Below are 27,861 nucleotides of genomic sequence, written 5' to 3'. Positions count from 1 at the left end.
TCAGGTTTTTGGTGACTTTATACAAATAAGAAAAGTCTGGGTGCCGTTTGACACCTCTCGAAACTCCTGGAGAACTTTCATAGTGACCTTTGCTGATCTTGTATGAATACAGATTCAGCAACTGCATTACTTCTTTCTGGCCTCAGATGTTTTCAGAAACACATTTCAGTGAACTCTTTTCGTAATATAAGTGAAACCTTCCAATCAAGCTTCCATGTTGATTGGGTTTGAAAACCAAGAGCAGACAGAACACATGTGAAGCATTCATCCAATCAGGTGCAGCCATAGTTTGTAGAAAGAATGAGTTGGATTCGTGTTGCAGAGCACCTGTGAAACATTTGTCATGACACTGCATCATTGTACATGCATCTGGGGCGGCATGGCTCAGTGCGTAGAGTGGCCGTCTTGTAACTGGAAGGTTGCTGGTTCGATCCTCGGCCCGTTGTGCTCATGTCGAGGTGTCCCTGAGCAAAACACCGAACCCCTAATTGCTCCTGGTGGGTCGTGGTTAGCGCCTTGCATGGCAGCTTCCGCCATCAGTGGGTGAATGTGATGTATCATGTAAAGCGCTTTGGATAAAAGTGCTATATAAATACAATCATTTACCATTTTATCTGGTGTCAAATGTTGGGAAGCAGCATGAGCACTGGTGTTTAAAAGCACATACCATACCAGCCTGTAACATTGACTGCACCCGATTGGTTTGAATGCTTCACTCAGATTTCTGCTCCTTGATTTCAAACTGAACCAACGAGGCAGCTCCTTTGGAAAGTTTTGCTTATATTACAAAAACATAAAAAATGTGTTTCTAAAAAGATCCGAGGCAAGAAATAAGTCGTGCAGTTGCTGAATCTGTCCTAATTTTAGATTAAAAACACTTTATATAAACATTTTTCTGAACTTTACAGAAGCATTGAGTCACCCCAATTTGCATAAAGTAGCCAAGACTCTATGCAAATAAACTCTCTCCAAACACATTGCAATTCCGCCAGAATGCATTTCATGGCTGTTTACATAGACAATGAATGGGAAGCATTGAACTGACAAATCCAGGGGACTTGTAACATAAGAGGGAAACAGAAAAACAGCGACAGCTGTCTAGTTGATCTGACTGTTTGTTCATGGCTCATCAGATTCAACAATCCATAAAAAAGACACATATTGTAATTACAAGTTTATTGAGTGGTCTTTTTTATTAGACTAAATCTGCCATGTTTCTGAGGGATTGTTTGTGTTCAGGGTGTGTTACCTGCAGCAGGTGGTCCCAGCAGCATGGGGAAGCACTCTACAATGGTGACCAGTCCAACAGCACTGGGGAAGCGCTGACTTCCCATCAGGTCCATGAGGCATTCGAATATTAGGGCGAAAACCATGCCAAAACCTATGCCAAAAAATGCAGCATAGACCACCAGGAAGGTGTAGCTCTTGATCAGAGGACACAGTAAGTGGCACGTAGCATTGAAAACCATGGCAAAGCTGAAGAAATACTGGATTCTGGGCCTAATCCACTTGCTGTTGGCAATTAAGCCGGTTGCAGGCCGAATAAACATGTCAACAAAGCCCATAATAGAGAGGAGATAGGCCGCAGAATACTTCTCCACGCCTTGGTTAATGGCATACGCTGAGAGGAACACGATGGGTGCATAGGCACCAAAGATGAACATCACATTTCCTATGAGGTAAATGACAAATCCTCTGTCTTTAAAAAAAGACAAATCCAAGAACTTCTTCGCGTTTTTCCCAAAGCTTCGTTTTATCTTCGTGTTATGCTCATTTGGTTGTTCCACTTTCGTCTGCAGTGCAAAAGAGGTCCACTTATCAGGTGGAGTAACAGGCCTCATCAGGGCCCCAGCAACACAACAGTTGAGCATCATACCCCCAAGGATAAGTACACTTCCTCTCCAACCAAATGTAGCCAGTAGATATTGGTTAACAGGGGCCAGGAAACAGAGAAACACTGGACTCCCAGCCATGGCCAGTCCATTGGCTAGAGGACGCCTGACTAGAAAATATTTACTTATGATGGTGAGAGATGCATTAAGGTTTAAGGAGAGTCCAAAACCTGTATGGAGAGAGATTGTAGAAAAAGAAACAGTCACATTTCAGTAAGAAAACCTCACTAAGCCTAAACTCCAAAGGGTACTTACTAAATTAAATTAAGACTGATTCTGCCTGGTGCTCATTAAGGTTCCATCTCATTTCACTTTTGCCAGCTAAAATCTCATTACAGAATGCTGGAATTCTTTCAGAAATAATTTCTCCATTCAAGTAGAAATAAATTAGGGGGCCTGGGTAATACATTCACTCTCTTGCCTTTCTACCCAGAAAATTTTAATTTAATAGCACCTTATTTTGAAGAAGATGAAGAGCTACAGCTACATGGTTAGGATGCTCCCCTTCTCTCCTTCCAATGTCAATTTATTCTTCTTTTCTGGATCCACAGGAAAGCTCATGGATTTCTTTTTTCCCCTATTTGAAGTACAAACAGGGCACTACTGTATGAAGTTTTATAGAAAAGTTTGTTACAGCCATGTTTTTCTTCCATAACGAGAAACCCAACAACAGTATCTTATATTTTTGCTCTTTTCTGCATCTATGAGTTAGTGAATGACTATTTTAAGACTGTGTAACCATACAAAGTATCTCTAAGCAGAGGAGAGGATAGTTTCTGTGTTGATCCAAACATCAAAGTATAAAAAAAAGTCACATCTGAGTGTATAAAAGTCTACTTTCTGTATTGTCAATGTCATCAGCCCAACAGTAGAAGTTGAGGCATTTGGACAGATTAGAACTACAGCAATTTTCCCTTTATTACCATGAACAACGGCCACAGGCATTTAATTCATTGTCCTGGTGTCCTGTGCGCACTTAAATGTAAAGCACCCTCTCGGCATTTCAGCTTCAAAAAACCTAATACTGTTTGTTCTACACACAGCTCACAGTTGAGCTAAGTTTTCCATAGTTTTAATCAAAGATCTAGCATTTCTTTGTTGTCTTTGTCTCGACCGTCGTACTGTTGTGTCTGTTTTCTGTTAGGCAGATGCCTCAACTAACCATAAGGATTCAACAGTGCAGTGATAAGGGCATCATCCCTCAACAGCTTCCCACCAGCAAACATTGACAATCATGTTTGCTGGAATACAGCAGATAGAAAGAAACTGCACTCACATAAAAGAAGAAGTCATTATGGAAAATCTTTTCCTGTGTCTGGAGCACTTTTCTATTAAATTATCTTTCTGAATGTGCAGGTATTTCTGAATATGTAAGCGACTCGTAATATGTAATATGTGTGCATGCCTGCTGGGTAAAACTGCCTGATGCCGACGTGTCAGTGTGCCAGGGCACAGGGGAGCAGATCAGGTCCTCCTCATGCCCCCGGGCACCACACACGGCCTGACCACTTGCTGGGCCTATTAATCCTTTACGGGAGCCCTTGGCAGGGTAATGAGCCTCGTAGGGTGGAAGAGAGCCCCCATGTGACGACCATGATTGGAGCCTACGGGAGAGTACAGAGGGCCATGGAAGACTATGCTCTCTGGGATCAGAGATGGCTCTGTCTTAATTACTGTCCTGGTCTGGGTCCCCTTGGTGATCTAACTGCAACCCAGGAGCCGGGGCAGACACCCAGGGCCCTGACAAACAACATGGCAGCCCAGTTAAGGGAGGCAGATCTGAACCAAGAGACTCTGAAAGGATGTGGAAAGATGCAGATTGCCAACCCTCCAGCCACAGAGGGGCTTAACCAGGGCTGATGGGAATAGTAAGTAAACAGATAAACAAGTCTAGGATTCATCTGATGAAATCTTCTTAGTCCAAATAAGCATCTGTGGAGTCCCAAAAGTCAATCGATCCAGCCAAAACTTTTCAGGAAGCAGTGAAATAAAATATTGAAAAGAGCGGACAAGTTTTAAAAACATCAAATTGCTGTACCTCCAATGATACCAATACAAAAGTAGAGATAAATGATGGAGGTCCCAAAAGAAGCAGTTGCCATAGAAACTCCGCACATCAATCCGCCCGTCATGACTATTGGTCGGCTTCCAAAGCGAGTGACCAACACGCTGCTCACCGGTCCTGCAGAGAAAGACGAGGAGGACAAAGAACAAGCAGCTCATTAACTGTTGTAGAAATTAACTTACCAACTACTCTCAGGTAAGCTAATATGATACATATAAACCAAGGGTAAAAGGACATCACATTGGGTGATGGAACACCTCCACACTTTTGTCTCCACTGCAAAGTAACTTGGCAACTCATTATACTTTCCCCTGATAATGTGAAATACTACACTCAGTGATCAATCAGCAATTAAACAGTCTTTTATATGCTGTCACCCTTTCCTTCACTCATAACCTTGCCTGGAAGACTGACATTGCACCACCGGACTCTCTGCAGCATGCCGTGATGAAAACGTCTATATTCTAATTGCTATTTAGACCAGTTGTTCCCATATACATATATATTAATTTTACTGAAATTATGCAGAACAATGAGAAGAGCATCATTCAAGTCTGCCATGATTACTGAAACCTGATTGTGTGCCAGCTTTTTCAGGAAATGTTGCAAAGAAATTGTGTGGAAGGTGATAAATAATAAAAAGCCGCCCTGTGAACAGAAAGTGATAAATGCCTACTTTTCTTGGAGAGCATGTTCAGGTTGGTTGATGACAAGAGTCGCAATTGTTTTAGTTATAAATGGAATCTGTGAGGACAAATAAGATTTGTGAATTCATGCAAAAGTGAAAATATTTATGTATTTATGTTTGCTACAGCCAACCATGAAAGTGTTTTTATTATAGTTTTGTTAGTGCCATTCACATATAAAAAGCCACAGTTAGCTTCAGACTGCATAACTAACTACCAGCTGTGGATGGTTTTGCACTGTATCTGCGAGAAGAAACATGCAAGACAGCGTACACTGCTGCTGTGTTCACGGCTGTTAAAGTTGGTTAGATACCGTGTTTGTTGAGTGTTCAGAGATTCAATGTGGGTCAGGGACAGTTAAACAGAGCTGCAGAAGAATGGGTTTAGAAAAAATAATGTATCATGTTGTTACACTTTTGTGCACTCTTTGTCGTTACAATTTTCGAGAAAAAAGGCAACAAAAAAAAATGTAACATGTTTGCTAGCCAGTTAAATGCATGTTAAAATGGGTAATGATTTGTCCTTTCACAATACTGAAAATTATTCTAAAAATATGAAACATCTTGAAGAAGTTTAGTGTGTGTTTATCACATAGTTGTACAGAGTAGGTTCACAAGCTGTTGTTGTACTGACTCTGCTACAAAAAAAGCTTTCATACTTGCAACTGTAGCTTTTCCATGTTAGTTGAAGAATAAACTTCATAAATCAAGAAAATGCAAACGGAAAGAAGGTCTAGTAATGGTTTGACAGTGATAAAATATCTGATTTAACTTAAGATTTTTTTAGTTTCCTGAGCTTTCACACATTTGTTTTTATAATTTTACAACTTATAAGATGACTTTGACTTATTGATTACCTTACACAAGTGTCAGTTAACTCACATTTTCAACACAGCAGAGTAACTTGGGTTTCTAAATCGAATTAAACATTTCTAATAAAAATGATTTACAGTGCTACTACACATACATTACACAAATCTACAAAAACAGCAAAAATCTCTTTCTCGCTTGTGCTGAGCAAACGTCAAGAATTATCCTCAAAAAGTGTATTTTTTTATACTGTAAATAAGATAAAAATACCCATCCCGCTGTTTATGCGGTTAACCAGGTGCCAGCAGGGGTCAAAGATAGATCATCATTCTCACTGTCGTCGTGTCACAGTAGGGCATTTCTAGTACTACCACCATTTCCATTTCCATTATAAGTTTGTCATTCGGACTCCTTGTGTCAGAGGTTTTCTGAAAAGGCTGTCATGTCTCTCCCATGGGGGCTTGATGTCAGACCCCAGTGTGCTGAACCTTCCTCTGATATATTCCCTGTCTCTCTCCTCCACTGGGTGACATTGCTGAAGCCTTGCCAAGGACAATATGATAAAGCCCTGTGCCTGAGCCACAGTGGAGGGGAATATTTCACCAGTTAGGCCTCCCTGAGTCGAGTGCAGGTGAGTCGCATACCCTGCTGTCCTGTGCCCTTGAAAACAACGACTGATGAACTCATGTAAATCCTCTACTAGACTTTTTGTGTCATCCACCAATGACATAAATACCTATATATTGTGAAAATGGGGCACACATTATGGGGAAAAAAATGTCCGACTTCTCAGATTGCTTCGCTGATTGTAAAAGCTGTGGTGTGGCTAAGGCTGAACAATTCATCAAAATCCAAGACCTAGAATATGAATATTATTGCAAATGAAGCACTGTGGTGCTAAAATGAGGCCCCATCCTATAAAATATATTCTCCAAATTTAAGAACACATGCATGTTTGGAGCAGACTGCTGCAAAAATCACATCGTCAGTAAAAGCAATGATTCCCACTATCACTGTGAAAACACTGCAGTATCTTTCAAAATAATTGCAATATGACTTCTTTTGCATATCTTTAAGGCCCCACCCTTAAAACTGTAGATATCCCTCCTCCATTACACAAACACAGTAACACTATTCTCCTATGCAACAAATTCCCCACTGAACCAACAGCAGTACATTGTATTTAAAGGGACAAGTAGTTTTTTACATTTATCGTTGGTAGAATACTCAATGTTTACTGCACTCACTACAACTCAAACCCAGGTGTCTTTTAAAACTAAACGTTATGGAAATATTAGTTTTAGTTTGCACTAAGAGACATTTTCTACCTATGCTGGGCTTATGAGTATTAAGTGGTTCAGTTTGAAAAATAACCTAAAAACACTGAAAAGGAAAGCAACAGTACAAAGCAGTGAATCACTGAGGAGACCTAAATTTAAGTCAGGTGAGTTATACACGCTGGCAACACTCCTCCTATTAGGCAGCCTAATGCTATTTCAGTCACTCATGTGAAGTCAGTTATCTCTCTGTCCAAATGAATGGACAGTGCAAACACACAAAGGTTGGTAGAAAATCCAGAACTTGAAGGATTTTTCCATTGGCACTAAAACCTGGATTTGCTTCTCTAATTGTGGCCATAATGTTGATTTACATGCACAAATACAGACACAGACTATACAAACATAAAATGCATCTGCAGTCAACTGGTTGTTCGGCACTCTTTGTACTCTCTTTGGTATGTTCAAGTACAACTTTTAACAGGACACGTAAGGTGCTTTCAAGAGGGTTTGATCAGCAGACCATTATCAGTGCTAGATCTTGAAGGTACATTTGATGTGTGAAAGCCCCACGGGAACACAAGACAATACAATACAAAAGAACAAGAGAAAAGAAAGTGCTCAACCTAGTTAACCTCCGGGCTATTATTTTCCAGCCAATACAAAATGTATTCCGTGGTGGTGTAAAGGCGCTGACAACAGGACCTGTGATTACCACACTGAATTCCAAACAGCTCTGCTGCAACTCTGCATCTGAGGTTACCGTACTGAACCAGGTGGCGTATTGATGTAGCAAATTTGCTGATATGAGGTTATAACAGTAAAATCAGTGTTTTTAGCTGATAAATACGAAACTGCAGATCGGCATTGCCAAATACACGGTTGAGAAGGTGTTAATATTACATAGTTGGCCCATAAGGAAAGAACTGTTCTCAACTTTAAAATATTCAAAAGGAATATTTAAAGTTCAGAACAGTTCTAGAAATATATTATTTTGAGTGTGAAATTTTGGCACACACTAAATAAACTCAAAGCTGAGCAAAATCCCACACACACATATATATGCTAATTGAAATGATATTGTTTGAATCAACAGTTTATTTGGGCCTATGTGAAGCATGTTTTCACTGTGGCTGTCTGAAGAGCACATCATTGACTGAACGGTGTATTGTTGTGTCAGGAAACGCACACATATTTATGTAGACTTAAAATGTGACTGAAGGCTGGTTAAAAAAAAAATCACTGGAATTAGAAGGGAAATCTGTATCTTGGTGAAAATGCTACCAACATTAATTTAGTGGAGGAGTCAGTGGGAGACCGTCCCATTTCAACAAGGAATTTAAGAATCACATTGCTGACACATGTTCATTTTTGACAATATTAAACCTCCTGGTAAAAGGATCTATTATTCCATGTGGACAATCCGATGTAATAAACAGTGACTGAATCAACTCACCTCCTGCATACATGACTGCTAACATGATGGAGGAAATCCAGGCTATTTCACTGTAGCTGGCCCCTAAGTCCATTTGGATCTCCTTGAAGAAAATGGAAAGGGCTTTGGGTGTTGAGTAAGCAAATCCAATGGAAATATGGGCCCCAAACACCACCATCCAACCCCAACCCCCATCCGGTGGTTTGTTGCCCAACACATCTTTGGGAGCAGAGGACATGATCCTGTTCAGAGAGAAAAACATGCGTGATACTTATCAAACCAAAGGAATATGTTTTTGTTTTTTGTTTTTTTAAAGCAACTCAAAAACGCATATTGAAGTAAGGATCCAAGTTTCAAAGTGATGGACGTCTTCCTAAACGTACCAGCAGATAAAGCTTGTACTATACAAAATATCAACTGAATCAGAGCTTTTACTGCTTTCTGTTACTATGAAAGGTTTGGTCATAAAAGTCATTAGCAGGCAAAACTGAAGACACAACACAACACAAAAGCTGTTTTTCATCATAAATTAAGGTCATCTGTAATATAGTGAGTGAAATGTCAAAAAGCCTCTCATTTCTAAGTTCACAAATTACTTAGTGGACCTATCAATATTGAAGACTTTACTTTTTATGTATCAAATGCAGATACCACATGTGCGCATGTATGATTAGTCAATGCCATAAGCGAAGATTTCAGGGGGATATTTAAAAGACATTCATTTCTGTGTCTCCAATAAAAATATGTATGAAGTCGATCATTTTACTTTTGTAGTAATATATATATATATATACACATACAAAACATTATTCCTATTATTTATTCAATGTCTCCAACAAGGGAAGCTCCTTTTTCCTCAGCCCTCAGTCTTTTATAACTACCAAAATGACTAGTGATCATAAAACCAATGAATATTTTGTGGTAAACGTCATTACTTACTTAATACGAGTAAAAATCTTGCTAAAATACATGTGAGCTATTGAAGTCCAGGGTTTTATAAATTCATTCAAATTAATCCATTAATCATTGATGTGAATTTTTACCCCACACACTTTTGAAGAGGGTGCTTTCTCGGAAAGAAAACCACGAAAAGGGCCATGAAACTGATCATGCCTAAATGTAAGTTCCCTCAGAAGAGTTATTAAAAAAAAAAAAAAAGTTGGACTACAGGAGAGTAAATATTTGAAGAAAAAAAAAACAGAGTGCCTGACATTATTTTCATATAAATAAAGCTATTTCCAGTAAAAATTAATAAATATATGTAGAAATGGGGGCAGAGCCAAGAAGGGGAGCCTGGCCACCCCATTCAACCAATAGTGAAGCCTCGGAGACAAACAGAAACGATGGATCAAGGAAGCCATCGAAATCAGGAAGGGGGTGGACTGCACCATGAACTGGAACGAGGGGGCCTACATCCTCTCGCATACCTGGGATACCATCCTTCAGAGACCACCGGACGGCGGGAGGCGTGGTCGGTTTGACAGATCTGTCAAACCGACCACGTGATAAAAAGGACACGTCACCAAACGTCAGATGACGCTCTGAAGAAGACAGCAGAGGCTGTCGAAACACGTCAGCAAGGTAACCAACCTTTTCTGAATTGTCGGTTTAAATGAGCAACACTTTTGTATAATATACAACAACAAAATGGACCTAATCCAACAATAGTGAAGCCAGCTGGACCTGAAATCAAACAACATCCGGTAACTAGTATTGTTCTGGCAGAACGTTTTTAGTACATCCATCTCTCTGCAGTTGTTGTTCATATATAAGTGTATTTTAACAGCACAACCCACTTCCCCACCCCACAAAAAGTACACAGACAGTGAAAAAATACGTTTTACGTGTAAATAAGAAGCAAAAGGCTGGATGGACACAGTGTGACGACTCAAGCTGGTGCCATGTGTTTATGTATACTTATCTTAGGTAATTTAAACTATAATTATCTTATGAGCCTCATTAACCCTTAACTTCCCAAAATCCAAAAACATTCCACAGGTTTAAAAGGCATGTCACCTTTTTTTTAAAATGCCAAAATTCTGCCATTGTAACAGCTGGAATCTGCAAAAACGTAAAGAATTGGCAGATTTTCAACTTTCCCAAGGTTTGAAAAAATATCCTCTAACATCTGCCATCACTGGGAAACAACCCAAATCTAAGCTTCAGGTCGTAATATTTCACTAAAATCACTTTCTTCTAGACATCTTTTTCAATATTTTACCAAAAAAATAAACGATTTATACGAACCACATTTTGTAACAAACAAAAAATTTTGTGCTCCTTTGCTCAAATATGAAGCCATTCACTGGTTACGTTACCAGCAGCTGCTACCAAAAGTTTTGAGAAAATTACATGGACTTTTCAGCGGAACTGCAGGCTGTGTTTTCACGGAGAAGACTGAAAAATCTTTTTTTATCATTTATGGCAACAATAACATGTAACTGTTACATTGCACAAAAGACATTTTCTGAGTTCTCTCTACATCTACCCAGGGCTGTGCTATTTCCACAGAGGTGAAGGACTTTATATTTCAGTGAAAAACAAGCCCACAGTGAGCAAAAAATACAAAATAAACAAATGCCACATAAACTAACAGGGGTTCAGAGGGTTAAACAGAATTCAAACCACCATTTTAGATTTTTAATCAACTGTAGATTAGATGAGAAGCTTTTTAAACTGTATATGACTTCTTGTGTGCTTCTACAAAGCAATCTTGCTTGCAAAAGCAGCTGACAGAAATAAGTGGTCAAAAAATGGCTCAAAAAATGAAAAGAAACAAGGCATTGTGGCAACTGTACAAACTGACTGCCACTGTTCAGAAAAGGTACAAATTAGTTCAAAAAATTCACATATGTTGATTCCAAGTATTTTTCCTTTTTTTCCAAATAATTAAAGAAATTAAACTTTAGTTACTGTTTAGAATTAAACACTGCATCATACTACACTAAATATATTTTCTGAGTACTCTCTACATCTAGTCAGGGCTGTGCTATTTCCATAGAGGTGATGGACTTTATATTGCAGTGAAAAACGAGCTCACAGTGAGTAGAAATGTGACAGGAGCAGAAAATACAGATGCCACACAAACTAACAGGGGTTCAGAGGGTCAAAAACAGAATCCAAACAACCATTTTAGATTTTTAATCAACTGTAGATTCCATGAGAAGCTTTTCAAACCGTATATGAATCATCATGTACATCTACAAAGCAATCTTGTTTGCATATTCAACTGATAAGAATCAATAATGCTCAAAAAACAAATCTACTGCTTCCGCCACTGCAGCACAAAAAAGCCCTAAATGGTGCGTTAAAAATTCACGAGAATGCAGTAAATTAAGAGTGTGATACTCAACAGTTCCCTGAGGAGGAAACCCTGAGCCCTTAACTTATCGCCCCTTACGTTCCACTGAAATCTGTCCACAGTGGAAACATTAAAAAAACACAACCGTAACATATGTCTCACTTGCGCAGACTCCTGTAGTTCACGATGCGTTTGCTGTCTGAGACACATCAGTATCTACATTCTATATTTCTCTCCATTCGCAAAAACAGCTGATCACGGTGAAATTCCGATTTTTTTTCCTCCCCAATTTAACAAAGTTTTCTACTTCGGCTCTTCCACGAGGAGCCGGAATGGTGGCAACCCTCCACACGTGCACACACAATGATCGAAACAAAGCCGCTAAAGAGTTGAGCCTTCGTGTGTAAAAAAAAAACAAAAAAAAAACAGAACCACTCATGAGCGTGTTTTAGAAAGTCTGGGTCCATTTTACCTTCACTGAGCGCCTCCACTGCTTTTCTGTCCAAAGTTGGCCACAGTAGTTTCAGCCTGTGGTTCTTTGACGCCTGGTCACGTGTCCCACAGAGCTGCCGGGGGGGGGGGCGGTTCTGCAGTTTTCACTACTTCTGGATCACTAGCACTAGAGCTTCCTCTCCCCTTTATGTCTTCCAGCCTAAAGGTCACAGTGCCGTCTGTGGCGTGACCGTAGTGTAACAAAAATACAACAGAGCCTCCAGTCAGTATCTACATGCCCCAAAAATAAATGCATCACGTGTGTTAAATTCAAAATCAACTCACCAAACTCCACTTTAATAGTTTTATTTCAAATTATGTGCAATGTGAATTTCACAGTTGAGCTCAACAACCACTATAACCCGAAAACCCCCAAAAAACAGACAAACCAGCAAAGTAAAAAGTGAGGAAAGAAAACTGGATAAGAGACACAATGGAATAGCACCCATAAAGCGATGCGTGGTGATGACCAGAATGCCAGCCACTGATTCTTCAACACAGAAAAGCAGGATTTTTATTTTTATATATAGCTTGTTGTATTACATGACTGGTGTTTGAAATATGGTAACAATGGAGTTATTTGATCTGTAATGCTTAGTTTCAGTGAGATGTTACAAAGAAATACTACTGTACTACAGGAGAAAAAAAAATCTAAATCATCACTTGTGCGGATAATCATTTTTTTCCCCTCAACAGAGCAGGATTACTCTACCATAACTAAATAGATAATTACATAAAAAAAGAAATGGAAAAAAAAAAAAAAAAACAGCCACTGGAGACAAAAAGAAAATCACATCAATTTTTTTTTCAAGTTATAAAAAGAAACTGAAGATAAGTTTAGAAAACTGTGCAAGTACAGCAAACCTATAGTACAGTATATTACACATAAAAAAAAATCTTAAATACAGTACTGTGTATCAGTAGAAATCCTGAGAGTTCTCTGTTCCTGGTTCTCAAATGGCCGTCTGTAGACATGTAGATGAAACTCAGACCCATGCTCACCCATGATAAGGGCTTTCTGGGGACATTGTCCAAGCTGGGTCAACAACAACAAACAAAAATCAGCTTAAAGTCAGTGAACAGTGGATCTTCTCTTGGAGAAGTAAATCATGTCCTCACTGAATGCTTCTGGTATTAATTTCCATGTAAATCTCTTAGATGATTGCTATATGGTTACTGAAACCCTTTTTTTTAACGTAATAGAGGGGCATTCTTGGTAAGATACGATACAAGGGAAATGTGTAGTGCAAAGATGACACAGGAACCTGCATGAGGAAACTGACGGCACTGAAAATGTCCCACTTTGACAGCGAATGCCACTTGGCGGTGGTATTCTTCTATACAAGATTGTCAAAAAAACAAAACGCAGCACCAACAGTTTGTGTCCTCTGTGTGATGGCGTGTGAAGACCGATTCATGGCTGTCAGATGAATTAGCACACAACCTGGGTCACCCTCACTCGCTTTTAAATAGTCTCCTCGTTCAAGAGGGTGCTTCGTAAAGTTTGCAGTTTAGGACCGCTGAAGTGGAGAGTGATTCAGTGCAACGCTGAGTAAGACTTTTTCAGATATTCTTCATCAGGAGGAACAGTTTTGGATTCTGATGCCCCTTTTTCTAGCCACAGGCACATTGGCATCACAAATGATCTGCACTAAATTACACATCACTTCAAGCCTGTACCCATGCAACAGCCAGACAATCATTATTGGTACTACCGTGATTTTCACTAGCAGAGACAAGCACAAAACAATTAATGCACTTTTACTAAGGTAATACAACGCAATATAGCCTAATCACAGTTCCATGATTTATTGCTACCACAAAATCCGGTTCAATGTCCACAACAACTATATAAAGACCTCAAATGCTTTGTTTGGCATTGAAGAGGAAGGCTCTTTCAACCTTTTTTCAAACGATCATAATCTGATGTAAAAAAAATAAAAAACAACTTCGGAGCTCAATGCTGAACTGAGCTTTTCACGCAGCTGCTTCATCAACACAATGGCCTAAAATGTCCCTTTTCTCCTAATCCAATATCTCTGAAGTTTCTGAGGTAAACCTGTTAGTTGGTCTAAACTTGCCACTTAGTGTTGCCACAAATTTGACTCCGTCCTTAATTCTCCAATGTGGAGAGTGAATATTCTAAGATTTCACTTAAATGTTCTTAGCGTGTGACACAAAATGGATGCCAACTCAGAGCGGAGGTGCAAGCCCCCATTCAACTGGAATCTCAAAAAAAACAATGAAAAATAGCTTGGAAGCCACACATAGTGTACTGTTTGACACACTGACGCTTGTGAAGGAAGAGGGGGCCATAAAAATATCATACAAGCTTCAACCTTTAAAAACACTAAGGTAATGTACGTCACAAGCACACTTCAAATTTAAACTTGTCGCAAAAATAAGCTGAAGAGAGTCATGAACACCAAATAGTGGAGGAAAAAAAAAACCCACACACAAACCTCAGAGCCAGCAAACCTACTAATGAGCTAAGGTACTCATCTTACCCGTATGAATATATAGTTCATATAGTTATTTATATAGATATTTTCACTTTATGCTGAGACATAGAATCCATATCTCCAGAGGGATACCAGCCAACACCCTCATGTGCATGCTTAACATTTGTAAAAACCCATAACTATTCATGTATCCAAAACAAAAATAGAACAACATGGCTCAACAACAAGCAAAAAATAGGATAATTGCACTTATGATTCATTGTACGGTTTTGATAAACAAGCCTCAGTGTGGGTAGTTGGTGCTGTCTGGAAAAAGAAATACTGCAATCTTTAAAAGCACCCTGATGTTGATCATGTTAAACCAAAGTTCGAAAGACTTAAGACTTAACCGAAAAATTGTCCGTGTGGTGCAAACCCAAGGTAACACCAGGCACAAGGCAGGCAGAACCACGCCACTCCCTCCACCTCATAGATTGGGTTCCCAAATCAGCTACCTCAAAGCACTTTCTGTAGACACTGTGGATAAAGTTTGGCCACCACACATTCAAAATGGCGACCCAAATCCCAGAGGCGATCGGGTGTCTCATAGACTTTGGTCCATACGTCTGCCTCGTCATCATACTGGTAAAGGGAGTTCTTGCGGCTGGTGCGAAACACGTGCTCCTCCACCATGACCTGTGTGGCTCGTACGAACAGGTGTAGCTTGCCTTGCAGTAACATGGCCTTGATATACGGGCTTGTGGCTGGGTCAAAGGGCAGATCTCTCTTGCGGCTCCATGTGTTCTTTTCAATGTCATAGACCTCCACAGTGAAGGTGCGCTGGTGATTCCTGCAGATGCCGGCAATGTAGTAGATGCAGTTTTTGTACAAGGCAGCCAGACCCTGACTCCGAGGGACACTCATTGGGGCCAGATGACTCCAGTAGTCCTTACGGGGATCAAAGCAGAAGAAGTATTCACCTGTGGAAACAAGTGTAAGTTAGAACTGCGCTGAGCTGCTTTAACACAGTTCAAAGTTATTAAAGTGCCATTACAGACACATTTTAAAATAATGTGAAATATAACTGCATAATCTCACCTTGGAGGATATAGATGCGATCTCTATACTCCACAGCACTGTGAAACTCCATGGCCACTGGCATAGGACTGACTGCTGTCCAACAGTTGTCCCTGGCATCATAGCACTCGACCGATTTTAATGCATTTCGCCCGTCACCTTCATAAACTCGACCTCCCAGTGCATAAAGCTTCCCACAGCAGTGCACAAGCCTGCATCCTATTCTTGCTCTGAGCAGAGGTGCACGTGGAAGCCATCGGTTGCCTGCATGTTCGTACTGCCAGAAGTCACTCTCTGCTCGATGATCTATGGACACCTCGCTGTTGCTCGGTCGGTACCCACCAGCGATGTAGAGGTCGTTCTCTGAGGACACCAACATACCGACCTCCCGGAGATCATTAGGTGGTTTGCAGAGCTTGAATACCCGTCCTGTGGCTGTGTCAAGGCAAGGCACTGTCTGCTTCTTACCTGAGTGTTTATGAGCAGCATCAAAGCAGATGATCATCTCGGAAGCAGTCATACCAAGCCGCTGTGGGCAGCCATTAGTGCCGGTGAGGCGAGCCTTGGCCTCAGCAGGGTCTTTTGACAGGAACAGGGCACAAGCAAAAGGGGCGGGTATTCGAGTGAGAAAGGCCTCATCCAGCAAAGGCAGACGGATGCATTGGGAAAAAACCTCAGCTAGGTGGGCTTCACGACCAGGCAGATCATGCTCCAACCAACGGACGATGCTCTCATAGACATGCTCTTCCTTCTCCACATTGAGGTCATCATTGTTCAATATGCTGACCAACTGATCCTCGGTCATGTGGAGGAACTCTTGCTCCCGTGATACACACAAGAACTAAAAAAAATAAATAAAATGATTCAGTTTTTAACAGCCTAACATGCTGGTCTCAAAGTATGCACAATTACAAGATCAGGCTAAAACACTGGTGAAGTAAAGCAGCAGCCACAATCATTAAATCATTTAATTAACAGTTAAAAAACCAATCCAGTGCTCATGTTGGACTGACCTTCTTGCGGATGTAATCTTGTGAGCGCTCCCTCAGTTCCTGATGGCCATAAGCATCAGCAAACATGTAGACCCCTATACAGTTCTGAGGGTCAAGTCGGCTGATCATGAACTGGGCACACTGATCCTGCAGAGCAGGAATCTGGAAAATGCTGGCTGCAGTGAACAGGGCCTGGACATTGGACTCAGAGAGCGTCACCCTGGATGTGTAGGCATAGTCTAAGACGAGGTGCATGGATTCAGATTCAACCCCAACGATTCTGACTTCTCGCTGACTGCTCTCTGTAAGGCCACTGGTGAACATGGACCTGGTGGTGAAAGTGAGAATACACAAGTGGTAGAATGATTCTAATCCACTCTCATGCTAAAGCGTTCACAGGAAATTAATGTTAATATCATAACATCTATCCAGTAATCTGTAGCAAAACTGTTTCTGAAACAAGAAAGGGTTTTCAGGTACTTGCCTTTAAACATTTGCAAAAAAACAAACATGCATATCCAACAAATCCTACCTAAAATACGGGCTGATTGCTGCAAGAACATTTCGGTGGCATGAGAAAGTCTTGCCATGGTCCACTTCTACAACGATGTCTGTGAGCTGTGCTTCATCATACAAGGCCTTGAGCTGCTGAAGGATGTTACAGGCATGAACAGCATCTACCCCATTGTAGTTGGTGGTTGGAGGTGTCCCATTTTGAACTTGTAACAGCTTCCCTACCTCTAAACAACACAATGCAGAGAGAGGAAAAACATGCCATCACAATCATTGCACCTTGACAAGTGATACTGACACCAGAAATCACACTGAAAGCCCCAAGTAGACTTCTATACAAAAAAAAAAAAAGAAAGAAACAGTTAAAGGGGTCAAAATACTAAAGAATAATTCCTGTTAGCATTTTTGGGATCCTTAATCTAACCACTCTCACATAAAGGGGAAGTCTCATGAAAACAGGAAAATAAACAAAAGTTGATAACACACATTCTGTGTCATCTATTTTGACAGAGACCAAGATTAGAGATGACAACACAAAGATGGCTACTTTAATGCTGACAATAGTGATCATTAATCTATGCCATGCTAAGATAAGATCACATTTTTTGCAGTAGATATAGAATGTAAATGTGGCCAAAGAAAGCAGGTTGATGACATGAGGTACAAGTCCAGCAGGCTGAAAGACAAACTGGGCACTCGGGTGCATTAAATGGTGCATTTAGTGGTGAGTGCACTAACCACTGGACTCTCAGGTTGCCCCACATTATACAGATTTGACGTGAATGTAATCTAAATAAATATGGCAAGCTGCATACTGATTGCTTGCGCTTTCCATTGAGAAAGGTACTATATTTAGTTTGTGCTCAAAATAGACACCAATACATCAAAATTACTATTTTTTAGTTCTTCTGCATCTATTTGTTTCTAACTTTAGAGCAAGGTAATTTACTTAGTAGTGGACTGAACCAAGACATAGGGACAATATTTGCTTCTTAAAAAGTCGGTAATTCGGTGGTCTTCCACACTATAGCGTGTGCAAAGTAATCATGTTTCTTATCACACGTGTTATGGCAAGTTACAAAAATGGCACCCTAACATTATCTGTCCTGCAATGCTTCACTGCAGCCGTATTTTCTCAGCTGCAACAAAACAAAAACTTTTTCAAACATATACCTCGTGCTGTGCAACGCTAACTCTTGACAGGACAAAGACTTGCAGTGGGGTGAACAGAAAACTACTGTCTCGCCAGGTGGTAGCTAGCTGGCTAACATCTCGTGTCATTGCCCGGCGTCTGCACTAACTGTCTGGGTAGCGAAAAGGACTGAGAACAAACTTAAAGAATACTAACTATTTCGTAGTGAGGCTGAATAATGCTTCGTTTGAATATTTCTTCACGGCTGGGTTAGCTGGTTAACATGCAAGCTTAACTTTAAGCAGACAGCTAGGCACCAAGCTAACGTTAGCAAGTTTTCTTTGACACAACATTGCGAGATAAAAAAGGGCGATAAAAACCTCAAATGTTTACGTGGTAACATTCATTTTTTACAGAACCGTGACAACATGAAGCCCAGTGTGTAATGTATTAGTTTGGTCACCGTAACTACTACTACAACTTGTCAAACCTTTGTCTCGTCATAAACAAGTGTTTACACAATCAGCTGTGGATAGCGAGCTAACCGGCCGAAAGTTAGCCAGACAGCTAACGTTAGCTTGCTAGCCAGGCTAACGACAACCAACAGTTTTGAGGAGTCGTTTAGAACGTGACCCTTTTTCACCGAGAAAGCAACATGTCACGACTTCTTCGAGTGATATGTAAAGCTATACTCAGTAAACATTTAAACACACAAAGTACAACTTTAAATGGCACTGTTTAAGTCTGAGTAGTACACAAAACAATGAAGATTTTTTTGCTAACCTCCACTGGCAGCCATTCTCTCCAGTCTGTCTCGGAGCAGACCGAGAAACGTCAGTGAGTGCAGAGCAGAGCCCCGGAAACAAGGAGCAGCCAATCACAGGAGGAGCCCGGACCACACAGCCAATCAGATTCCTTATATCTGAAATAGGGAAAAAGTTAATGCTGTGTGGGTAAATTGGCTTCACACAGCAGTGTAATCAGGCAGAATTCAATGCAGTCAATCAAACAAGTCAAACCTGCAGCAGGGTAATGGACATGTGGATGTAGAGTAGTCTAAAGCAGAGAGAAAACATCGTGAGCTAAATTTTTGATACCACAAACATGTTGCAACACATTAAACAGACAACAGCCTTCTTGGAGAATCCCGTTTTCTTTATGTTTGTCTCTTAGTACCAAGTAAATAGAAAATGATAGATGCAACCCTCAATTACATTAGGTATTATCAACTATATTAGATATTATACTTGAGAACCTTCATTTATACATGAGGAAAGACTCGGAAAATTTCCTTCTTGATACTGACACATTTGGCAAAGTTGCATGGTCTCTGGATCCCATCACTACACCCTTTATAAATTCCATTTCATAGATTTTTTTTTTTTAACGAGGGTCTGCTTAGCACTGTAAATTATTCTCTTCAGAGGAATGTCTCAGTGTCAAACTTGAATCGCTTCAGAAGAGAAAGAACTTAGATGTCTCAATATCTGACAACTACAGATCAGCTTCCAATCAAATATTTTGAAGTAATTTATTAGAGAAATTGCTTGTTTTTGATCAGTCAAATGATTTTCTAAATGGTCCTCTTATTTTTGAAAGACACTAATCTGGTTTTTGATCAATTATAGTATACTAAGCCAGCACTAGTAAAGATTGTAAACGACCTGATGTCCAATATGGATATGAAAAATTTTATATATTAGTACTACTTGGGGGCGGCATGGCTAAGTGGGTAGAGTGGCTGTCTTGTAACTGGAAGGTTGCCGGTTTGATCCTTGGTCCGTCGTGCTCATGTCAAGGTGTCCCTGAGCAAGACACCGAACCCTTAATTGCTCCTGATGGGTTGTGGTTAGCGCCTTGCATGGCAGCTTCCTCCATCAGTGTGTGAATGGGTAAATGTGACATATCATGTAAAGCGCTATATAAATACAACCATTTACTTGATTTAAATGCAGCAACTTCACTGCCTGATTGCCCTCTCTGGTACTGTTTTCAACTGATTCAAATCTTACCTTACAGATAGAGATTTATTTTTGGAAGCATGGATGAATGTTCATCTGTAAGCCGTAGTTCCACTTTAGGTAGCATACTTTTTAACCAGTATATGTTGTCATTTGGAAGAGTCATGCGGAGACACAGTGTCGGTTTTCATAGTTATGCTGACAGACAGTTGTACATCACCATGTCTTCTGATAACCCAGTCGATGCCCTTCTTAAGTGTATTCCACATATAAAGTTATGGATGACAGAATTATCTACACTCTTGGTCTGGTGGGGAAAATTAGCAAGAATTATTTTTATATCATTTAAATGTATGTTTTTCTTCTTATGTTCTGTTCCTTTTGTTGTGCAGAGCACTTTGTTTTACATTCTACTCATATGAAACATGATATATAAATAACTTCTGAGGAGATCTGGAGATCACGTCTAAGGATCGACCGATCATCAACCTGGCCCATTATCAGATCTGATATCCAGCATTTTTCTCATAATCAGCATCAGTGTTACCAATTCCCAGCAAAAATAAATAAATAGATTTTTGAAATTTTGCTCTGATGCTAAGGAATGCTGTCTTGCTCAATATTAAAATAAATCTCACTACAAAATAAATTAATATGGCTATAAAATAAATCCTGAAATTAATAAATGAGTCAATCGTGTTTACATAAAGCTAATAATTACAAAAATATTCTTTTATTTTACAAGGGATATTTGTCAAATCATACTTTCATCTATTTCAGGGCTCTTCTTCTGCTTAATGCCATGTTTATTTATTTCACAGGAGTATTATTTTTATTTATTTTGTTATCTCATGGGGAACAACATGGCATTTTATATGATGCTGCCACCTCTCTCTGCCTGTAGTCAGAGCTCTGTGGTCTCAAGCCATGTCCCACCCACAGCACTATCTGACTGATTACACATCACAAGTAGTAGCCTACAAACTATGAATCACAGATGCTGAAAATAATCAACAACAAATTTTAGCACAGCTTTTTGGTTGAGTTTACGTTCTAAATGTTGACACGAAGATTTTTATTTTTATTGCAAAACAGCTCAAACCCAAATATGAGTCTCCTTGATCACAATCCATATTGACCCTTAAGAAAACAAATCAGCTGACTTCTAATATTCTGTAGGGATTCATGTACTAAAGACACTTATACCAGAGAGTTTCTGTACAGGAGATACTCCACTTTCTCGACAGCCATATGGTGCAGCATTTTAAAGACTATAATCAAGAAATTGTGAATTGTGGCACCACAGGAAGGCCATGTAATTGAGGCAGCAATAGGTGCACATTTTCTCCCAACGGTACTTGCCAATGCAGATTTGCAGTAACATATTTCACAGCAGACAGATGCTCCGAGATGAATGTGATGAAGCTTATATTTTGAAGCTAATCAGACTTAAATGTGAGTGTGTTAGAAGAGTCAGCATCTGTATACATTTAAAAAATATGTCACATTATCCTCAGTTCTAGGCATTTGGTGTTTTCTAGTATTTCAAAATTGGATTTGAAGAAGTCTGAAACTCTGACAGTGAGATATGTTTGCATTGCAATAAAATTCTACACTAAATTCTATACTAAAATTCTGTATCTTTGACGATATGATTTCTTCGTGGAAATTATATAATGATCAAACAGAAATCCATCCATTCTCTCTCTATACACCGCTTTATCCTCACTAGGGTCGCGGGGGTGCTGGAGTCTATTCCAGCTGACTCAGGTGAAGGCAGGGGACACCCTGGACAGTTCGCCACACATACAGACAAACAATCACACTCACGTTCACACCTAAGGGCAATTTAGAGTACTCAATTAACCTCAGCACATTTTTTGGACTGTGAGAGCAAGCCGGAGTACCCGGAGAAAACCCACGCATGCACAGGGGAACATGCAAACTCCACAGCAGTGTACAGATGATGGATAATGGATGGATTTTTTAACTGGCTAAAACTTGAATCCTATACAGAACATATGAATATTTTCTTCTAAATCCCTAAATTCAAGATCAATACCTCCTTTTCCTGACCATTGGTTGATGTGCTGAATCATGGCCTTGGTCAGATACCAACCACAGTTTGTCCACACAGTGTGTACACATTATCACCAGCACAGTTCAGAGTTCAGTATCCACTACAGGCAAACAAATTATAGTTCTCACATAAATAAATTGCATTGTTCCAAGGCCACATTTAAAAAAAGTTCATTTTCCAAAGGTGCTGAACTTTTTCCACATTAAATACATTTGTACGTCAGCTGGGTTTATTAAATCTGAGTATTGAAATGACACCGGAAAACGCCTCATTAAATTGGTTTTCATTGCCTAACCCAAGGCTATAAAAAGTGGAAAATTTATAATGAAATCTCGGCACACCTGTGATATCCTCAGCGTGTTTTCTAATGCTGATCTTAGTTATCATGTTGCAGAGCTTGAATTCTGGATCCCACAGGATTATGTTAGCTCGAAGGGCACACTATACTGTGTTTAATATATTTAATGTGGAATAAATTGACTTTTTAATCAAGCCCGGCACTTACCTTGGCGAAGGAGGTTAAACATTTTGATGAGCAGTGACAGTGGATGAAAAATGCCTTCTCGTCATATCAAGCTAATTAATATATTTTGTCTAATTTAGTTTGTTGTGCTTGCCAAAAACTGATATCTGATCCAAACATTAAGAAAACGATGATACTTTTTCCTCAAACTGGTCATTACGTTTCCTCTGGAAAACCCACCATTCTGCATAAATGTTATTCTTGCTTGGCCTCCTGCTGTATGACCTCCTGACCCACATCCCCTCTTCACATGTTTTTAATGAAATAAATGCATTTTTATGATGACAGAATACAAAACCAAACAGACAAACATTTAACATCACAGCAAGTCTTTTATCCTGCATTCATTTTAAATGTAAGCCAACTAATAATTTTGTCATTTGGGGTCAAAACTATACTGTGACATCACTTCTCATTTTATGACTGATGACTTTGTTTAAACAAAAACAAGGAAGCGTCGCCAAATCCGCTCCATCTAAAGGGAAAATATTGTTTTACATATTAATAGTTGCTCAGGGAAACATGCATTTTTCATCCGCAAATAAAGTCAAACTTGAATATTTCATTTAAATTCTCTATTATCGTGTTGATTGCATATTTCTGGCTCTTCACACGCTGTCAACAGTAATGAAGCAGTGCCCTTGGAGGCGGTGGCAGTTGATAATTCACTGCAATTATCTGAGCCGAGTTGGGACTTTGCTACAGTGGGTCATTTCACATTCATGTGGCATCACCTGGAAACTCACGCTGTCAAGAGAAATAGACTAATTGCTGTTTATTGAGCACTGTGATTGCCATGTAATATCCATGTAGTAAAGTGCTGTCATTTAATCGCTATTGCTTTTAATTAAAATCCCTTTATTAATGGATTTGTTGGCGAATTACACAAGCCTGCCTGATAATGTTATCGTTTAAGCACAGCGCAAATTGCCTCTGTTGAATATCCAAATTATTTGCCTTTCGCCTTATTGACACTTCAAAACCTGTCACGTCTCAGATCTTCACCTTTAATAACAACAACGAACTCCTAAATGACACAAGCTGGAAACTTTATTAACTTCTGTCAGCACCTCCAAGTGAGACTTCAACTTCATCTATAAATTGACACTTTTTAGTGCTTTCTGTTGCTTTCATTTCAACTATCATTTCAGTTTATTCAAAACAACTGTAACTGTTAACTCCTTTCACATTTTCATCACTTTCAAAAGTTTCCAATTTTCAGCAATAGTGTTTCATATGTTTTTTCCCAGCGATAATATACATTGCAGTAAAATGTATTTGGACAGTGAAATGTTTTAGATTTTTGTGAAATGTAGGCAGGTTGCCCACAACATTGTCTGTACTACAGCACACAAACTAATAGAAAAGCTGCCTCTGCCCAAGTACATATGGAGTGCACAGCACATCCAGTCCAATGTGTTGCTACTATAACAAACAAAAACAAAAGCAAATGCAATATTTTATTAAACTTTATCCATTCTTTTTAATATAGGGGAGCATGTATTTGCTGTTCCAATACAGCATCTCAACAACAGAATGGACATCATTCCATCCAGTCTGAGTATTTCAGAAGCTGCTGATCTACTGGGATTTTCATGCACAACCATCTCTAGGGTTTACAGAGGATGGTCCAAAAAAGAGAAAATATTCAGTGAGTGGCAGCTGTGTGGATGAAAATGCCTTGTTGATATGGGAGGTCAGAGGAGAATGGGCAGACTGGTTCAGGAAGATAGAAAGGCAGCAGCAACTCAAATAGCCACTCCTCATAACCACAGAATGCAGAAGATCATCTCTGAACCCACAACATGTCCAGCCTTGAAGAAGATGGGCTACACCAGCAGAAGACCACACTGGGTGCCACTGCTCTCCGCTAAGAACAGGAAACTGAAGCTGGAATTGGCACAGGCTCACCAAAGTTGGACAAGAGAAGAAAAACACGGAACTACTACCAACAAACAATGGAAAAACATTCCCTGGTCTGATGACTCTCAATTTCAGCTGCAACATTCAGATGGTCAGATGGTAGGGTCAGAATTTGGTGTAAACAGCATGAAGACAGGAATCCATCCTGTCTTGTATCGATCAATATGGACCGAAATCTCTGCTGAATGTTTCCACCACCTTTTTGAAAGTATGCCACAAAGAATTAAGACAGTTCTGAAAACAAATGAGGTTCAGCCTTCTACTAGCAAGGTATACCGAATAAAGTGGCCAGTGAGTGTGGATAATGAGGTTGTTGACGCTGCTTGTAGGTGTTGTTTCACTCTTCCTGAAGGACTCGGAGAAGTTGATTTATTTTTTGGGAAGCGGGATAGCGTTGACGGACATGTGCATTCAGAGCATCATGTGGCAAACTGTATCCATACTGTGAAGCAATTTCTCAGATGACAAATAGCAGAGTTGTTGACATTCACAGCCTTAACTGACACATCAGCATCCAGCATACCAACTGCTCGTTCTCATCTTTCTCTTGACTCCTGTAGCATTGTGTCATCTAAATAAAACTGCAGCTTAATATGGTCTTTTATAGTCACTGGTTACAGTCGTGGTCAAAAGTTTACATACACTTATAAAGAACATAATGTCATGGCTCTGTTGAGTTTCCAGTTATTTCTAAAACTGATTTTTCTCTGATAGAGTGATTGGAACAGATATTTCTTTGTCACAAAAAACATTCATGAAGTTTGGTTCTTTTATGACTTGATTATGGGTTAACAGAAAAAGTGACCAAATCTGCTGGGTCAAAAATATACATACAGCAACATGAATTGGCAGTTTTGGTGACTGAGGCTACGTTTATACGAGGACCATCTTAACAGAAAATGCAAAAGTGGCATCTTGTCATTTCACGTTTAGACGAGCGGTTTTGAAGGAAATCTGCATATATACGGTGACTCTATAGTGTGTGGAATTCGATTGGATATGCATGCCAGGCAGCTGGGTGGCGCTGTGATAAAACTCCACCATGTCTACGCGCATGCGTACTATCTCCCTTTTCGGATCTCAGTAAATGTTCATAAATGGAATCTGTACAGATTCTGCATGTTTGTTGGTACGACTCCTGTAGTGTACATAGAGCTGCCAGAGTTGCTTGAAGGTACGAAAGATGGAAATAATCACACTTCTTTGTTTACTTCCTTGTACTGGCTGGCAAACCAAAGCACCGGCGCACGTATGTGACATCATCGCGTACGCGACGTGGTCAGATCTCGGCAAAGTTTTGCGTTTTGCTGTTTAGACAGAAACGTAACGGCGGAGAGTTTTCAACTTTTCCACTCTGGAGATCGGTTTCAAATTTTTGCGTTTTTAAGCCCCTAAAACGCCGTCCTCGTATAAACGATAGGGTGTTTTGTTGAAATATTTTGATGTTTTTACCTGCAAGCGTCCTCGTGTAAACAGCCCCTTAGAAAGTCATGTCAATGAAATGAGCTTCATAGCATTGCCTCTTAACTTCTTGTGAGTGATTATGAGTGACTACAGCTGGTTACTTCTCTGAGACCATTTAAATAGGGCTCAGTGGATACAAACGTCCCCCGCCCAGTAAAACAAAACTGCACCTTTCAGAGTGGCCTTTTATTGTGGGCAGTCTAAGGCACACCTGTGCACTAATCATGGTGTCTAATCAGCATCTTGATATGGCACACCTGTGAGGTGGGATGGATTATCTCAGCAAAGGAGAAGTACTCACTATCACAGATTTAGACAGATTTGTGAACAGTATTTGAGAGACATGGTGATATTGTGTATGTGGAAATAGTTTTACATCTTTGAGTTCATCTCATAAAAAATGGGAGTAAAAACAAAAGTGTTGCGTTTATATTTTTGTTGAGTGTATATAAGCATGAAGTCAAAGCCAACACTAGCATCCAACATTAGGCCTACCCTCCTACTTAGGTTATTTTTAGCGGCATTTTCTCCACGCAGCACAGGAACCCGAAAGCAGCACCTTCCTTGCAGTGCCGTCATCATTGCTGTGCAGGCTGGAAATGCACTCCAATGCTGCGTAACACTGTAAAATGACAGAAGAAGAGACAAATAAAAGTACAACTGCAATCTTAGCAATCGATTTCACTTTTTTTTTTTCCAATTTCTTCCCATTCAGCCACAGTGGGACCTGTGAAATTGGGCCTAGCTACTGTTGAATCAGAGAAAAAGGCTTCCTGGTGTCGTTGTTATTTGATGATAGCCCTGGTTTCTGATTACCCCCACCCGTCCCAACCTCTCCAACCCACCCACAGATGTCACCTTCTGTTACATTGAAACTGATCACCTGATATCTGCACTTTTTACTTTCTCCCCGAGTTTTCTGGTCACGGCGTTCTGAACGAGAGATTTATTATTACAGTGGGCATTTACAATATGCCACTGTTTCAGCCCGACAAAACTGAAGGGCTACAACCAATGAAATTAGAAGAGGTGTCTCCAGAGAATGTATGGGGATAGATGATGTCATCTATTGCTGCTCTGATCCAGAAACTGCTGTTCAGTGTTTTATACCAAGTATATCTGTCATTTTCGCTGAAGATAAATTCATATTTTCAGGCTTTAATGTTAAAATGTTATGATATATCTGAATATTTAATTGTGTTTCTGAGCACTGCGGTTTGTATAATATGTAGCAACAAGGTGTATATTTGTCAACAATTTGTGAGATTAAATTGTAGAGGAGATGGACGTGGAATGCTGGAGGAAGATGAGGCAGGGGGTGTAATTGTAGTTTAAATGAATGTTTTTGTCAGAGATGGAGGTAATGGCTAATTATACGTCTCTGGGGGCCCGTGGAAGAATGCCTGCAGATGTTGCGAAGAGTTAGGGCTCCACCAACCCTCCAACTCAGAGGGAGACAAATAGAAACACTATAGGAAGCTGCTGTAAATACAGACCCAGAGGTCCTTCTCCATGTTTAAAAGTCCCCTTCTCACTCTTTCCCTTCGATTTTCTTTCTCAGTAACCCCACCTGAGGAGCTGATGAGCAGATGGTGTGAGATTCCCCAAAAGGCCCTTAATTTCCAAACAATCCCACCATAGCTACTCAAACTGCTGACGGAGTTGTTTGTTAATGGTTGTTGTTTAGAGGCGCAACTCCAGACTTGGAAGTTTGTCTGTTTTGTTATGTTTGTGTGTGTGTGTGTGTGTGTGTGTGTGTGTGTGTGTGTGTGTGTGTGTGTGTGTGTGTGTGTGTGTG

General features: G+C 39.9%; 2 protein-coding genes across 2 annotated transcripts; both read right to left on the bottom strand.

Annotated features, from left to right (window-relative positions):
- Positions 1 to 1,235: 1,235 nt before the first annotated feature.
- LOC110969393 (monocarboxylate transporter 2-like) lies at positions 1,236 to 12,041 on the bottom strand. Its single transcript, XM_051948443.1, has 4 exons — positions 11,938 to 12,041; positions 8,186 to 8,406; positions 3,931 to 4,074; positions 1,236 to 2,062 (listed from the first exon to the last, which is right to left on the bottom strand). The coding sequence occupies exons 2-4, from the start codon at positions 8,400 to 8,402 to the stop codon at positions 1,236 to 1,238; spliced, it is 1,188 nt and encodes a 395-aa protein (XP_051804403.1). The 5' UTR covers positions 8,403 to 8,406; positions 11,938 to 12,041.
- A 206-nt stretch (positions 12,042 to 12,247) lies between these two features.
- On the bottom strand, positions 12,248 to 18,963 carry kbtbd8 (kelch repeat and BTB (POZ) domain containing 8). The gene is made up of 5 exons (XM_022219498.2): positions 18,896 to 18,963; positions 17,000 to 17,207; positions 16,489 to 16,795; positions 15,497 to 16,316; positions 12,248 to 15,378 (listed from the first exon to the last, which is right to left on the bottom strand). The coding sequence occupies exons 1-5, from the start codon at positions 18,909 to 18,911 to the stop codon at positions 14,915 to 14,917; spliced, it is 1,815 nt and encodes a 604-aa protein (XP_022075190.1). The 5' UTR covers positions 18,912 to 18,963; the 3' UTR covers positions 12,248 to 14,914.
- Positions 18,964 to 27,861: the final 8,898 nt, after the last annotated feature.

This window comes from Acanthochromis polyacanthus, chromosome 5, assembly GCF_021347895.1.
Source record: "Acanthochromis polyacanthus isolate Apoly-LR-REF ecotype Palm Island chromosome 5, KAUST_Apoly_ChrSc, whole genome shotgun sequence".
NCBI classification, from domain to species: domain Eukaryota; kingdom Metazoa; phylum Chordata; class Actinopteri; family Pomacentridae; genus Acanthochromis; species Acanthochromis polyacanthus.
The sequence above is the reverse complement of the archived record's forward strand: the minus strand, read 5'-3'. Positions and strand labels throughout refer to the sequence as shown.

Excerpts from the sequence above, each read along its gene's own strand:
- kbtbd8 (XM_022219498.2), bottom strand. Across the intron at positions 16,796-16,999 it reads GCAATCAGCCCGTATTTTAG|GTCCATGTTCACCAGTGGCC; the intron begins GTAGGATTTGTT and ends TTTCACCACCAG. Across the intron at positions 15,379-15,496 it reads TCGCATCTATATCCTCCAAG|GTGAATACTTCTTCTGCTTT; the intron begins GTGAGATTATGC and ends TTGTTTCCACAG.
- LOC110969393 (XM_051948443.1), bottom strand. The coding sequence starts at position 8,402 with ATGTCCTCTGCTCCCAAAGATGTGTTGGGCAACAAACCACCGGATGGG. Across the intron at positions 4,075-8,185 it reads AGCAGTCATGTATGCAGGAG|GACCGGTGAGCAGCGTGTTG; the intron begins GTGAGTTGATTC and ends CTTTCTCTGCAG. Across the intron at positions 2,063-3,930 it reads TTGTATTGGTATCATTGGAG|GTTTTGGACTCTCCTTAAAC; the intron begins GTACAGCAATTT and ends CTCTCCATACAG.